This window comes from Lithobates pipiens, unplaced genomic scaffold (assembly GCF_037356315.1).
Source record: "Lithobates pipiens isolate NorthernLeopardFrog02 unplaced genomic scaffold, aLitPip1_a1.2 Scaffold_16, whole genome shotgun sequence".
NCBI lineage: Eukaryota > Metazoa > Chordata > Amphibia > Anura > Ranidae > Lithobates > Lithobates pipiens.
This window is the reverse complement of record NW_027507748.1, coordinates 544,932,118-544,946,859: the sequence shown is the minus strand read 5'-3', so window position 1 is coordinate 544,946,859 and position 14,742 is coordinate 544,932,118. Positions and strand designations below refer to the sequence as shown.

Here is a 14,742-nt window from a genome sequence, read left to right as displayed (position 1 = left end):
TAGACATTGCAGTCATACAGTGTATTTCAACTTTGTTTTTCTTTTGCTTTTCTCTTTTTGTTTATCTTTGCACTCACAGCTATAAGTTATGACAAGTCTTTTGCGAGTTTTCTATCTATGGTTAGTGGGGCCTTATGAGCTGTCTTAAGGATGACCATCCACACTTCCACCTTCCAAACATAATATGCTCTATACTAGTCTCTCCTGCATCGGTTGCCCAACAAACCTTTAATGACTATCTAGCATTTTATGTTCAAGAGGAGCTACTCCTCACTTCCCAACACATCCCTTGAGGGTGTCGGGAGTGAGGAGTCCTATCCTCCTTCAGAGTTTTCAGATGTATTAGAAGCCCCATTGAGGGTGCATAGGATCTTGTTTTCTAAAGCATTGTGTCATAATATGTCTTTGTATACCTGATGTAAAGAAACCGTTTCACCTGTACCTGTGGTACAATGTTTTCATTGAAACTTCAATAAAAACTATTGAAAATCAAGCTGACCACTCGCCCTTGCTCTTTGTCTGTTCCAGTGCACGATATCCTCCCTCCCATTCCCCTTTTTTTACATTTCTCAGCACATTCTCCTCCACAATCATCCATTACTTATCTTGGGTATGGCCCCTTTTCTTGGCTTACCTACCAGACAGCCAAAAGCCACACCTCAGGTCTATTTATATTTAAAGTCTTGTCGCGCATTTATGTGATCCACATCTGTCTTGGTCTTAGGGCCACGACCATAAATATATATATATTTTATAGTATCTCACAAAAGTGAGTACACCCCCCACTCTTTTGTAAATAATTTATTATATCTTTTTATGTGACAACACTGAAGAAATTAAACTTTGCTACAATGTAAGGTAGTGAGTGTACATTTTGTATAACAGTGTAAATTTGCTGTCCCCTCAAAAATAACTCAACACACAGCCATTAATGTCTAAACTGCTGGCAACAAAAGTGAGTACACCCCTAAGTGAAAATGTCCAAATTGGGCCCAATTAGAGATTTTCCCTCCCCGGTGTCATGGGACTCGTTAGTGTTACAAGGTCTCAGGTGTGAATGGGGAGAAAGTGTGTTAAATTTGGTGTTATCACTCTTACTCTCTCACACTGGTCACTTGAAGTTCAACATGGCACCTCATGGCACAGAACTATCTGAGTATCTGAAAAAAAATAATTGTTGCTCTACATAAAGATGGCCTAGGCTATAAGAAGATTGCCAAGACCCTGAAACTGAGCTGCAGCACGGTGGCCAAGACCATACATCGGTTTAACATGACAGGTTCCACTCAGAACAGGCCTCGCCATTATCGACCAAAGAAGTTGAGTGCACGTGCTCAGCGTCATATCCAGGGGTTGTTCTTTGGGAAACAGACGTATGAGTGCTGCCAGCATTGCTGCAGAGGTTGAAGGGGTGGGGGGGGGGGGTCAGCCTGCCAGTGCTCAGACCATAGGCCGCACACCACGCTCAAATTAGTCTGCATGGCTGTTGTCCCAGAAGGAAGCCTCTTCTAAAGATGATGCACAAGAAAGTCCGAAAACAGTTTGCTGAAGACAAGTAGACTAAGGATTATTTTTACTTTTGCTATTTTGAGGGGACAGCAGATGTACACTGTTATACAAGCTGTACACTCACTATTTTACATTGTAGCAAAGTGTAATTTCTTCAGTGTTGTCACATGAAAAGATATAATAAAATATTTACAAAAATGTGAGGGGTGTACTCACTTTTGTGAGATACTGTATATATATATATATATATATATATATATATATATATATATATATATATATATATATATATATATAAAAATTCAAGAGGATTTATTTCCAACTGGTGATAAGTCCTCATAATTTATTTATAGTAACACCTGACAAAGTACACTTTTAACAGCATCCTTTCTTAGTCAAGTGTTATCTAATAAAAGGGGAACCCAGGAAACATTGAATTTATTTATTCTGTAAATCCCTGTATCTGAATATGCTACACACCAGTGAGTACATGTGTATGATTTGTGGAATATGGTATGTGTAGGAAGTTCAGTCATGGCTCAAGAGCTGGCTAAATTAACTAGTTCTGTCATTTGTACAGAAGTCATGTGAATATCAAGTCTCAGAAGGTGCAAACAAAGCAGACAGAAGACCGAAGATACAAGTGTGATATTTAGTGTGGTTTAAGAGTGAATGTGATGGCGTATATATCATGAATATAGACATGTTGTTGCGATGATCCATTTTACAACAGTGCCTATTATATGCATAAAGCAGACAGTAATAAAATATGCACATATGCAAAAATACAGTAGATAACTGCTCCCATGGGGAATAAAAAAAAAACCCTGTGACCTGTATGCAGCCCTGGAAGACACATCTGTCCTGATCAGGCTTTTTAATTGATTAATTGCAGATTGGGCTGGAATGCGATGGGGTTTATGATCTTTTGCTGCACCCCTAGGTGATTCTTGCTGGATTTGTCAGTGCTTAATCAATCTCTACATTGTAAGAAGAAGACAGGGAGAAACAGGGAAAGTACTTAATTGTAGTGGAATGATACCAGCCCAGCAAATGAAAACACAATCTTAAACATTGTGGAGGCTGCTACCTGCAAGGGGTGGGTGTGAGAGTACTAGCCATAAGATGAAATGCAGGCTGTGGGAAACAAGTGGAGATAAATGCTAGAAGTTAACACACAGTGGCTTTGCTTGTAATATGGCATTAGATGAAATGGTCCCTCCTCCTCCTTGCCCTGAAAGGTACCCTGTCTATGCCAATCTGCTTTTTCCTCATGTAAATGAGGAGAGAGATGGTTTGCAGAGGATGGGATGGGATCAGACACTGTGCCTGCAGGCAGCTCAGCTATCAGCTTCTCCTCCTCCTCATGGCACCAGAGGTCGCTCTGATTTTCTTAAAGACAGTTCACACATCTTTACCTCCCCAGACCTCCCTTATCGCTTGCATCTGAGCAGAGTTTCACAGATGCTAGGAGGTGATGCACACATCATGCCCATATGAACTGGCATGAAAAAAGACGCCCTGGGGACATTAAATCTGCAGTCTAAACTGGGTAAGGTAACGACTCTATTAGGAAGCAGCAAGTTTACACTCTCAGAACTCCTGGATCAGAGGGGACGGATCCGACCAAGGACTACCTATTAAGAGTCGGACAGCAGGTCTACAGGAATCTGCGCTTGCCTTTGTCTGACCTTTCTCTTCTGGGATTGCCTATAACAAGTTTCCACCATTACTTCCAAAAGTGAAGAAGATTTCCTAGCCCTGGCAGCGTCCAGGCTGAGCCGACGTAAGAGGGTGATTGGAGCGGCAATAGGGGTGGCTATGGTCCTCATCTTGCTAATAGCCATTCCTTTACTGGTCAGCAGCTCCAAGACAAGTACCCACTATGAGATGCTGGGCAGCTGCAGAATGGTGTGTGACCCCTACACCCCCCAGACTGGAGCTTCTTCTGCAGAGTCCAGCCAAGAGTATGCCCTCATCTCACCCCCACCCCATCTGCAAGGGGCCAAGCCTGACCAGGGCAGAAAGGGAAAATCGGGACTTAGAGGATTACCAGGACCTTTAGGGCCACCGGGTCCAAAAGGTCCTCCGGGGGAACCAGGCAGACCTGGACCTCCTGGACCACCAGGTCCTGGTCCTGGGGGTTATGTTTCGTCCTACTACAGCCCTAAGATCGCCTTCTATGCTGGTCTGAGGAAACCACACGAGGGCTACGAAGTTCTGCGCTTTGATGATGTGGTGACTAATGTTGGTAACTACTATGAGCCCTCCACCGGCAAGTTCACCTGTCCCCTACCTGGCATCTACTTCTTCGCTTACCACGTGCTGATGAGAGGTGGGGATGGGACCAGCATGTGGGCAGACCTGATGAAGAACACACAGGTAACCTAAGATGGGTCACTTTAACCCTTCAGCGCCTCTATCTAGGTTGCCAAGCCACCTCCTGTTCATGCCATGCCTCCTTCATGCCTTGTCTCCTTCTTAAGCCATTCCTCCTTATTCATGCCATGCCTCTTTATTCATTCTATGCCTCCTTCTTCAAGCCTTTTTCCTTCTTCATGCCATGCCTACTTCTTCATATCTTGTCTCCTTCTGCATGCCTTGTCTCCTTCTTCATGCCATGCCTCCTTCTCCCTCATATACCTGTGGCACCCGGTCCCATCTGCCAACCTCCCTCTTATACCGAATATAAAGTGTGACTTTTTCACCTTGTATTATTATCATGACCATGGCATCAGCTCTCCTTTTCCTGTCTGTAACTATTATATATTCAGACAGCGCTACAGGTACCGGGGCTACACAGTGCCAGTCTGATGAATGCAGCAGGTACAGAACTAGTTTGGCAGGCAGGGTCACCCCAGGTCTTTTTCTTTCTCTCGGGATTCAGTAATAGCCCAGCCAAGTCAGTACACACATAAAAGATGAATGGGTCCAAGTTAAAGTATAGATAAATTCTATCTGCTTTACAGCGGGTGCAGGTGCCCTATACCGGCATTCACTTCCAGTAAAAGGGACTTTGCCAGGTTAAGTTCGGTCAATTAGATTGATTTGTTACTAATATGTAAGGAATTAATTATTTCAGCAGGTAATGCTCACTTTCAAGGCTGATGATGGGAAATGATAGGACATAGCAGTTTACTGAGAGTGGATGAAGAAAGGAAAAAAAAAAAAAAAAAAAAAAATATATATATATATATATATATATATATATATATATATATATATGAATTTCATTAGTTCTATATTGTGTGTTTGCAGTATTAGAGTCTGTATTGCAATGATTTGTTTCGGCTTTGTGGTCTTCCTCTGAGCTGTAAAGGTCACAACAAAAGATTAAACTGTTTTGCAGTAATTTATGTATTTATGTCTAGTGGAGAGTTCCCTGGAAATTGCCCACCTCCAATTATATCACAGCGGGAGAGCTAGGAAATGTCTATACACATTGCTTAAAGTCTCCTTCAAATACCACGAGCCAGGTAATGACAAATGTATATTTGGGGTGGTAACGTCTTCTAGACACCAGACTGGAACTCTCAGACGTTTATATTCGTTCAATAAAAATATGATTTATTGCTCCCTGATACAATTAACAAATACAACTAACAAGGCTGTGTATATAAAATATTAGCAACTATAGAAGACAAAACCTACTCGTCTACACTATGCCAATTTAAAGGCAGCAGAGAGGGTACAACAGGTTAGAGACACCTTTAATGAGTCCCTGTGTATCAGAACAAACGAATAAAGCAGTAGAATCTACTAATAAACGTTATCGACATCGAGTGCAGGTGAATGGAGCCTCATCCACAAGTACCATGGACAGCGACCTAATGGGCTACTCAGTGCTGGACCTGTCACCACCCACAGGTCCCAGTCCCCACACCCTGTCCTACTTGGTCCTGCTCTGTTCTAGCACACATGATATACTGTATAATAAATAGTTCATGTACGACCTATGATTTCTAGATATCGGAACAAATGCATTGGAACAAAAGTGTAAATAGAAAAAATCATCCTAGGTTGCACATGAACATTCTTAACTACTGTAGTAAATGAGTCTGCGTTCCAATATATTTGTTCCAATATCTAGAAATCACCCTAGTTGTACGTGAACTAATATACAGTATACCCTGTGTGCTAGAACAGCATTAAAAAAAACAAAAAAATGAAGATTCACTCCAATGATCAAGTTCTATGAAAAGCAAATCCCTGTTTCTTTATTTCATCCACATGTTTGATAATTAAAGTAGATCTTCATTCTTTTTTATTTGAGTAAACATTCTCAATTCCTTTAGTAAATGGCTATTTACATGTTTTACTTTCTCTCCAGTTTGTGAACATTCTCAATTCCTTTAGTAAATGACTATTTACATTTTTTACTTTCTCTCCAGTTTGTGAACATTCTCAATTCCTTTAGTAAATGGCTATTTACATTTTTTTTTTTTTACTTTCTCTCCAGTTTGTGAACATTCTCAATTCCTTTAGTAAATGGCTATTTACATGTTTTACTTTCTCTCCAGTTTGTGAACATTCTCAATTCCTTTAGTAAATGGCTATTTCAATTTTTTACTTTCTCAATTCCTTTAGTAAATGGCTATTTCCATTTTTTTTACTTTCTCACCAGTTTGTGAACATTCTAAATCCCTTTAGTAAATGGCTATTTACATGTTTTACTTTCTCTGTTGTTTTTATAAATCATCAGTGTCTCAGACATTATTTTTAGTCTTCTCATAATTAAATTTTTTATTATTAATAATAATAATTATTATTAGTAGTAGTAGTATTAAATTGCAGCACACAGAAAACTTCAATTACATGAGCTCTTTTATCTAACTGTTGATCCATGGGGTACACTGTCCACCTCTAATGTGTGTTTACATATAGTAATATAACCCATACATGCAGATAATATGAATGGTGTATTTTGCACCTTATTAGACTCCTGTGCATGACAGATCCCAGCCAAATTATGGGATGACATCCCCAAGATGGAGGGGTACCGTGTCACTATGTGTTGCTCATTTGATGGCTGGAATTAGATGTATGACATTAGGGAGGGTGGAACAGCTGCTGCCTGTCCCTTGATGCTCATTAAGTGGAATATTTTGGTTTTGGTTATTTGTTCAAGGTTCCTGTCCAGATTTTGGTCGGTGTCTTGTGAACAATAAGCTGATTTGGTGTTGGCTGCCAGGAAAAAGTGTCCCTGCAGTGTTTTTTTTTTTTCTTATGTGAAAGCCTCACCTTTTACTATTACTGTCCCCATAGTGGCAGGGACAGGAGAGGAGCCTTTTATTTAAGTGGCAGGGCTGCGCAGTGTGTGTAAAATGAATGACATGTTGTGGAGCACAGGAGCATCAACACAGATTAAAGAGAGATGTTTGTCGTGCAGTTTGAGCTGGTGAATATTTTATAGGGAGCGGAGGCAGTGATCTATATCCTCCTCACTCATCCTCCATTCTCTAGGATAACAAAGTAGTTTTTTTTTTTTTTTTTATGTCTGCAGTACTAAGCTAATATCAACAGTGCTTAGAAGGTGTGTGTCCTATACCTGACATCAGAGTTGTAACTGGTTTGATCTGTAATAAAAAAAAAAATGGAACAAAAAAAAGAGAAGCTGTTACCCATGGCAACGCCAGTGTTTGCTTCATTTTTCAAACTGCACAAGGAAAAATGTAAGCTGGTTGGTTGCTATGGGCAACAGTGTTACTTTTCTTTTAGATAAAAAAAAGTGATCAGAGCAATTTTGTATAGTGTAAATATATAAGCTATAATCCTAAATAAATAACTCCTGTATAAATAAATAAATATCTATCCCATACCTTTATATACTTTTCTTTTGCTATTCTTTTTTTCTTGTAAACCATTCCCATAAATATTTTAAATAGTTACATAGTTAGTAAGGTTGAATAAAGACACCACTACATCCAGTTCAACCTGAGTGAGTGTGAGTGGTTGTCTACAATTATCCCTATTTATTTAAGGTACCCATATAGCACCGTCAATTTACGCAGCACTCCACAATTTTACATTCATTTTAAAAGCTTAAGGCAACCTAAAACAAACTTGTCACATTATGAATATGAAATCTGCCACTGTTGAACTCATTCTGAAAATGCTACTTGACTGGCTATTGTGCTAAGCATCTGCATTTAATACTAGACTTACTGGCTAGAAACATATCCAAAACCCAAAAACGTGAGAGAACATTTCTGATTGGGAGAGATGTTCCAGGTCAACATGACAGCCAGATCATTAGCATGTTACGGAGTGATTCACAGTGGCAGCCTCCATGCACTATTATGACAGGCTTTCTTTAAAGGGTAACTCCACATTCATGGAAAAAAAATAGCAAATAAAAAAATATATAGCATAGACAATTGTGACACAAGTTCATTTTCTATCTGAAGCTCTGTAATTTTCTGTAAATACAATACAATATGGCTACATGGAGGTGCTCTGTATACAGAATGTATACAGAACGCCCCCCAGATATATCATTTCCTGCTTGTGTGATTGGCTCACTGATTTCCTCAGAAGTCTGTCCTAAAGATACAAGTCAAATTTCAGGCATCCCCTGCAGCAAAAAATTTCATTTTTGATAAGATACTCCCAATAAGAAATCACATCTAAAGGGATGCAGATCCTGCAATTTCCCTCATTAGAGCTTTTCAAGTGCAGCATCTGGTTGATAATTATGAAACCTCTCCCATTAGATTCAATTCCGCTGGGACGCGGACACAGACACTTGGGCACGGACAAACACATAGGGATTTCTTCAGAAAAACAAAAGTAGGAATCTGCAACAAAGTTTGTTAAAATCCTTTGTAATGTACATAGATCACCTAGAGGGGAATGTTTTTTTTCTCAGCAAAAGTCGAGTTATTCTTTACAGTGTATCTAAAGCCAATAATATAAATTAATGGAATTGAAGCTTCCCTGTCCTTAGATGTGGTAGCTGTATTACTTTTCTTTTTCAAACCTTTTTCCTTTTATTTTTATCATGGTTAGCCTGCCAATAACACACTCGCTGTCTTAGGGTGACACTGTTACTATTCAGGGTTGTTGTCACCCTTGGACAGGGAGTGTGTTAAGACTACATAACACCTCCCTCTGTTCTCCATAACCAGAGGAGATGCTCTTTAGCCCACATACAGTATTTAGCAGGAACAATGCTAATTGATAGCTGTCCAGGGACATAAAGTACAGAAAGATTTCTGGCTGGATGAACCGCTATTTTTGCACTTGGCCAACAGATATAATAAAATAATTTCTAAGGTATATTTAACACACAGAAAGGTATTCTTAGAGTTTACTAGCAAACATTTATTATGCTGCAGCTTACCATGTATTGGCTACATTAGTTTACTTTTGTTAGGCTTTCTTTCTTTCATTCTTACCTGGTGCTCTAGCCAGTAAGCCTGTTGTTTTTTAACAGAACAAGCTGTACTGCAGATGTAGCAGTTTGAGGGTTGAGACAAACCAATTAAAGTGCTTGTAAACCCTTACAAACCACTTTGACCTAGAGGTAAGCCTAGATTAAGGCTTTCCTGTTGGTCCAAGAAATATCTCCTAAACCTACACGGTTTACTAAAAGACAGTCACCGCTGTCTACGGCGCATGCACCATAGACAGTGGCGCGCGGGCACACTATCGCCGTTAGCAGCATGCCGCTGCTAACGGTGATATGCCCTTATTGGCGGTTCCAATACCCATGCGCGGGAGTGACGTAATCGCTGCTCCGGTGCTGTGAGTGGCCGTAGCAGCGATACCCGGAAGAAGATGGAGGCTCCGTACTAGAGGGGACATCGGTGACATCGATGTCTCCTGTGTCAGGTAAGTGACACATAACAGGCTACTATGCTTTGCATAGTAGCCCATTATGCTTTACCTTTGCAAGGAGACAATGAAGAAGTAAACCCATTAGGGTTTACTTCCTCTTTAATACTAGCAGAGGTGCTTACAATGATGAGCTTTTTATTTATGTAAAAACTTTATTCCAAAAGGAAAAAAAAACTGTTTCTGTAACTGCTTATAAAGTGTTAGCTGGAGTTTGACTTCAGGTTGTTAGTGTATCTAAATATCCTAGTGCATCTAACCCTACCCTCCCTCCAGATTAACAATGCTGATGTCTAAATGTGTCTCTGTTGCTCCTTCATCCAGAGTGTAGGCACTCTAATACAGAAGATGTGTTACTGGCTGGATCATCAAGTAGAAAGAGAGGGGAAAAAAAGCCTAAAAAAGGAAATGAATGCCACCACCAGCTAATAGTAGTTAAGTTGCAATATAATACATTTTGCTTTTGGGTTTAATTCCACATTAGCCACAAGTGTGCCTTAGATGTTAGATCATATATAATATATGTAATCATATGCTACAAGGGTCACATGCCCTGTGTAACAAGAATTACATGCATGCTTGTTCCTGTAGTTTGATTCATAAATACTTTAATCTAGAGAAAGTTAGGCAACTAGCATTTTTGAAAGTAGGTCAACAATGGCAGCCCCCATATGTATAGGTATCATATAGCTGCCTTCCATAGGGACTAATGGTAAAACATGGACAATGCAATTAATTGGTTGCCAAGGGTAACAGCAGTGCATTGCTCTGTGTATTCTCTAATAGACAAGATCATTAACCTCTTCCGTCTCTAATTGGTAAATCAGTCAGACTTCTCATTTGTCCCATGTCTCACATGACTTGAGAAGTAGCACGGCTCTACTGCAGTGTTGTTAGTTTAGTGTCAGTCTGAATATAAAGTGCCAAAAGTAAAACAATAGAGCAGTGGGGCAGCACAGCGGCTAAGTGGTTGGCAATTCTGCCTAGCAGCACCAGGGTCATTGGTCTGAATCCCAACCACGGCACTACCTGCTTGGAGTTTGCATGTTCTCCCTGTGCCTGCGTGGGTTTCCTCCATGTTCTCCAGTTTCCTCCCACACTCCAAAGACATGCTGGTGGGTTAAACGGCTCCTATCTAAATTGGCCCTAGTATGTGTATGTATGAATTAGGGACTTTAGATTGTAAGCTCCTTGAGGGCAGGGCCTGATGTAAATGTACAATACTGTATGTATGTAAATGCGTACATTGACAGCAGTATACAGTATAAGTACCTGTGATAAATGAAAAATAAATTTAGTAGCTTTTTTTTTATTATGTTGGGATCCTTAAACAATCAAGGAACCATTCACTACGATACTTACCCTTTTAAATAAAGCTTCCCCCCCCCCTTCATTGTGCTGTTACAAATTCAAAATGTATCAAAAAACAATCCTTAATTGATCCTAAGTATATGTGTGGCCACTTCAAGGGACAGTCCCTCTCCTCCTTGCAGGCGCAGCAGGTGAACTCAGATGATCAAGGAATGTGGTGTGCTGTGATAAAAAGACCCTGGCTGGAAATGAGGCGGAGAGGAGAGGGTTAAAGAGCGCTGCTGCTGCCAGAGAGGTCAGCTCTGCAGGTGGAGGACCGGGAGGAGTCAGTCTAGGGACCATTTATCAAGGCACAGGGGGCACCGGTGACAAAAGAAGGACAAGCCACTTGATATTCCTGGAAAAGTCACAGGAGCATCTCCGCAAAACAACTGCAGCACCGCGTTCTTCCCTAAAACCAAAGATATCTGCATTGTCTTTAATAGCTGTATAGACAACGGAGAGGGTTAGCTTCAAACACAGGGCTCTCGGGACACCGGGAATAATATTAATTCATTGGATGACACTTGGGATAGGTTTATTGTTTCCCATGAGCTATTACACAGCAGAGAGCAAAAATACGTACTATAGATGACATCTATTAGAAAAGTATATCTAAGAGGGAACAATTGTCTGAAGGGTAACATTTCGCTGGTAACAAGCATTTGAAATTAAGACAATTAGATAATATCTATCTATCTATCTATCTATCTATCTATCTATCTATCTATTCAAAGAGAACATATCACATTGAAAATTAGACAATTAGATAATTCTATCTATCATTTACATACCCTTCAATTTATCAAGTGACCTTTCACTAAGAAGCATTTGAAATGAAGACAGACAATTATATCTGCAATTTTCATATCTATCAACAGTCTATCTATCTATCTATCTATCTATCTATCTATCTATCTATCTATCTATCTATCTATCTATCTATCTATCTATTCAAAGAGAAGTAACATATCACATTAAAATGGAGACAATTAGAAAATTCTTTCTATCCATTTAAGCTGGCCATACACCATACAATTTTCTTATTTAATTTTATTTAGATTTACCTTCAACTAGTGTAGTGCAAGGGCCTGCCTTATTGCATACAAATTGAAAGTGTTTAGGTTTAAACACGTATTATATGGTTTTGGTAAATCTAAAGGAAAGCTGTACAAGAAAATTGTATAATGTATGGCCAGCCTAACATACCCATCAATTCTTTTAACTTTTATCTATCTATCTATCTATCTATCTATCTATCTATCTATCTATCTATCTATCTATCTATCTATCTATCTATCTATCTATCTTCAAAAAGAACTAACAATTCAATAAAGAGCATTTAAAATAAGGATACATATAAATATATATAAATATATATATATATATTTTTTTTTATTATTATTATTATTATTATTTATTTATTTTCTGGACTATTTTGTTCTAGACTTTTGATACAGGCATAGTGTCAGTCTTCCACCAGTATCACCTGACTGAGCTTGTTAGATGTATTTTTCAGATGACTTCATACCTATAGGCTGTCTCTGTGGCATTCTTGCAGTGTGTCAGATAAACAATGATACACTCAGGAATGAATAGATCTCCTACAATTGAATCCAGCCTAAAGGCAGCTACTGTACATCAACTACAGTGCTGTTCCCTACAAACTGCTGTATAGATGTCAAAGCTGTTCTGGAGGCAGAAGGTGCTACAACCAGATGACCAATTACTACTAGTCTGGAGAAATAGTTTTTTTCACATACATATTATTGAGAATATATACTGTGTGAAATACATTTTAAATGACCTTAGTGCACAGCCAGTAAATAAGTTAACATCAATAAATTAAAACAACTGCATGCAAATATAACTAAGTAATTTATTTATTAAAAATACAAGTATATATACTGCTAGTATAGTTAGCATAGAAGGGGCTTTAGAATAACTTTCCATAATTCCTTGTACATTCCTTGGGAGATAGTCACCAGGAACTGTAGGATGTATGTAGCTATGGTAAGACTAAGGCCCATTTTTCATGCACTGTAGTTCCAGTGCAATGAGTTTTCACACATGTTCCATGTTCTACTTTTCAACCCCATGAAAGATGTGCTTTGCTGGAAACTAGACTAAAGATGCAGCAGACAGTATTTTTAATGCACTGCACTAAAATGAAGCTATCTGAATGTAGCCTAAGGTCCCAAACAGTAGCAGGACAAGGTCCTTTAGCACCCCAGACAAGAAAGTCCAAAGTGTGCACCCCCAAAAATAGCAAACACCAGCATAGATAGCCCTGAGCTTCTGTACCCCTTTCTTTTCTACCTATCCTTTGGCCTGTTGCCTGTTTACTGATTGACTAAAGGCGAGTTCTGCTTCCATTGAAGTGAAGTGTATACTGTCCCTGCCAGAAAATTGAAGCTCACTTGTATCTGAAACCTTCTGTATGCCTGTTTACATTACCTTGTAAAGACATGGGCCTGCTCCGTGGACAGATAATAGTCTAATAGATGTCTTTAATTACCAGTGAGTTCATTTTGAATAATTTCAAGTACAGGGATTAATATTTATGGTCGGAGTCCTCCCATCGAGATAGACGTGAAACCACATAAAGATGCCACAAGACTCACACCATAACATAGACCTGAGGTGTGTCCTGGTCAGCTGGTCAGTACACCAAAAAGGGGGTATACTCAAGATAAGTAATGGTTTATTGCAGAAGAGGAATGTGAAGGAAGTGCCCTGTAAAGGGGATGGGAAAGAGGGTATCACGCAGTGGAACCAACAAGATTTACAGGTGAGTTGGCTGCTTAAATACCCCCTCCCAGGCTCCTCCCATAAATTCAGGCCACCATGCTGGCCTTCTAATTTTTGGTCAGAGCCCTCCAACCGAGATAGACGTGAAACCACATAAAGATGCCACAAGACTCACAACATAACATAGACCTGACGTGTGCCATGATCAGTACACCAAAAAGGGGGCCAAAAATACCAGGATAGGGAAAGCTGTTTTATTGGTTTACATGACATTTATTGGGCAAGCTTGGTGAAGGCTTGTGACATCTCAACCTGGGGATTCGGGATGTACCGGGTTAAGTAGGTGGATTTCCATTTACCTAATCTTCTGATGACATGACCCCGCACCCGGTGGCGGGAGGCAGTCGAGGCTGCTCCAAACCTGAAGGAGTGCCTAGAAAACTGGTTATTGTTCAGGCCTAGATTATCCAGGAGGATGCAAGTCTGATGAACTGGCTAGCTGTTAGTGGGATGGAAGGAAAAGGCAACAATGGGCTGGAGCTAGACTGGCTTGGCCGGTGTCATAACAACTGGTCCAGATCTGCTACTAGACACCATTCGTTGTGAGTCTGGAAGAATTTGATGTTGATCCCAGTGCCAGACTGATGAGTGTTGGACACTGCAAGATGTAGGACAAAATGGTCTTGAAGACGGTCCAGATGGCATTTGCTTAGCACCTGGTAACTGGGGGCACTGTAAGTGAACTCACACGGCCGTAGGATGCCGTAGAAGGCCAGGTAGATGGCTGCTTGGATGACTAGGCTGGGGAGCAACCAAAAAGAGGACTGTGACAGGATGGCTGACATGTCCCGGAACGTGGAACATGATATGGGAAAGCATTTGCTGATGTTTGGCTTTGACCACATGGGTCGCAAACAATGGGGGTTTCCCAGAGGCTTGTAGGGAGAGAAAATACTGGATGCCAGCTAGGTACAGTCTGACAATGTTGTGGGACAGGCTCAGATGAGTGTGGCAGTAAGACACGAAGACCAGGATGTGCTTGCTGTGATCTGTGCCCGCCCGAGGCATGTGGCTACGAATTTCCTGTAGGCATTCCAGGTGGTGCGGTAGGCCTTCAGGGTGTTGGGCAACAGTGACTGATTTATGAGTAGCGTAGCGTTGTAAAGCTGGTCTCTTAGCCCATCATTATCTGCGACCATGGTGAGATATGAAATTAGGTTTGGTCGGCATCCGAGTCTCTGTAAGAAATACAAAGGAAAATTGAGGCAGGACAGTGTGTCTGCTGCGAGATTGCAC

General features: G+C 40.3%; 1 protein-coding gene across 1 annotated transcript in view; it reads left to right on the top strand.

Annotated features, from left to right (window-relative positions):
• The first annotated feature begins 2,793 nt into the window (after nucleotides 1-2,793).
• Nucleotides 2,794-14,742, top strand: part of C1QL4 (complement C1q like 4) — a 103,708-nt gene continuing 91,759 nt past the window's right edge. The window contains exon 1 of the mRNA XM_077483348.1: nucleotides 2,794-3,891. Within this exon, the coding sequence (XP_077339474.1) occupies nucleotides 3,331-3,891 (561 nt within the window). The 5' untranslated portion in view covers nucleotides 2,794-3,330. The remainder of the gene's footprint in view (nucleotides 3,892-14,742) is intronic.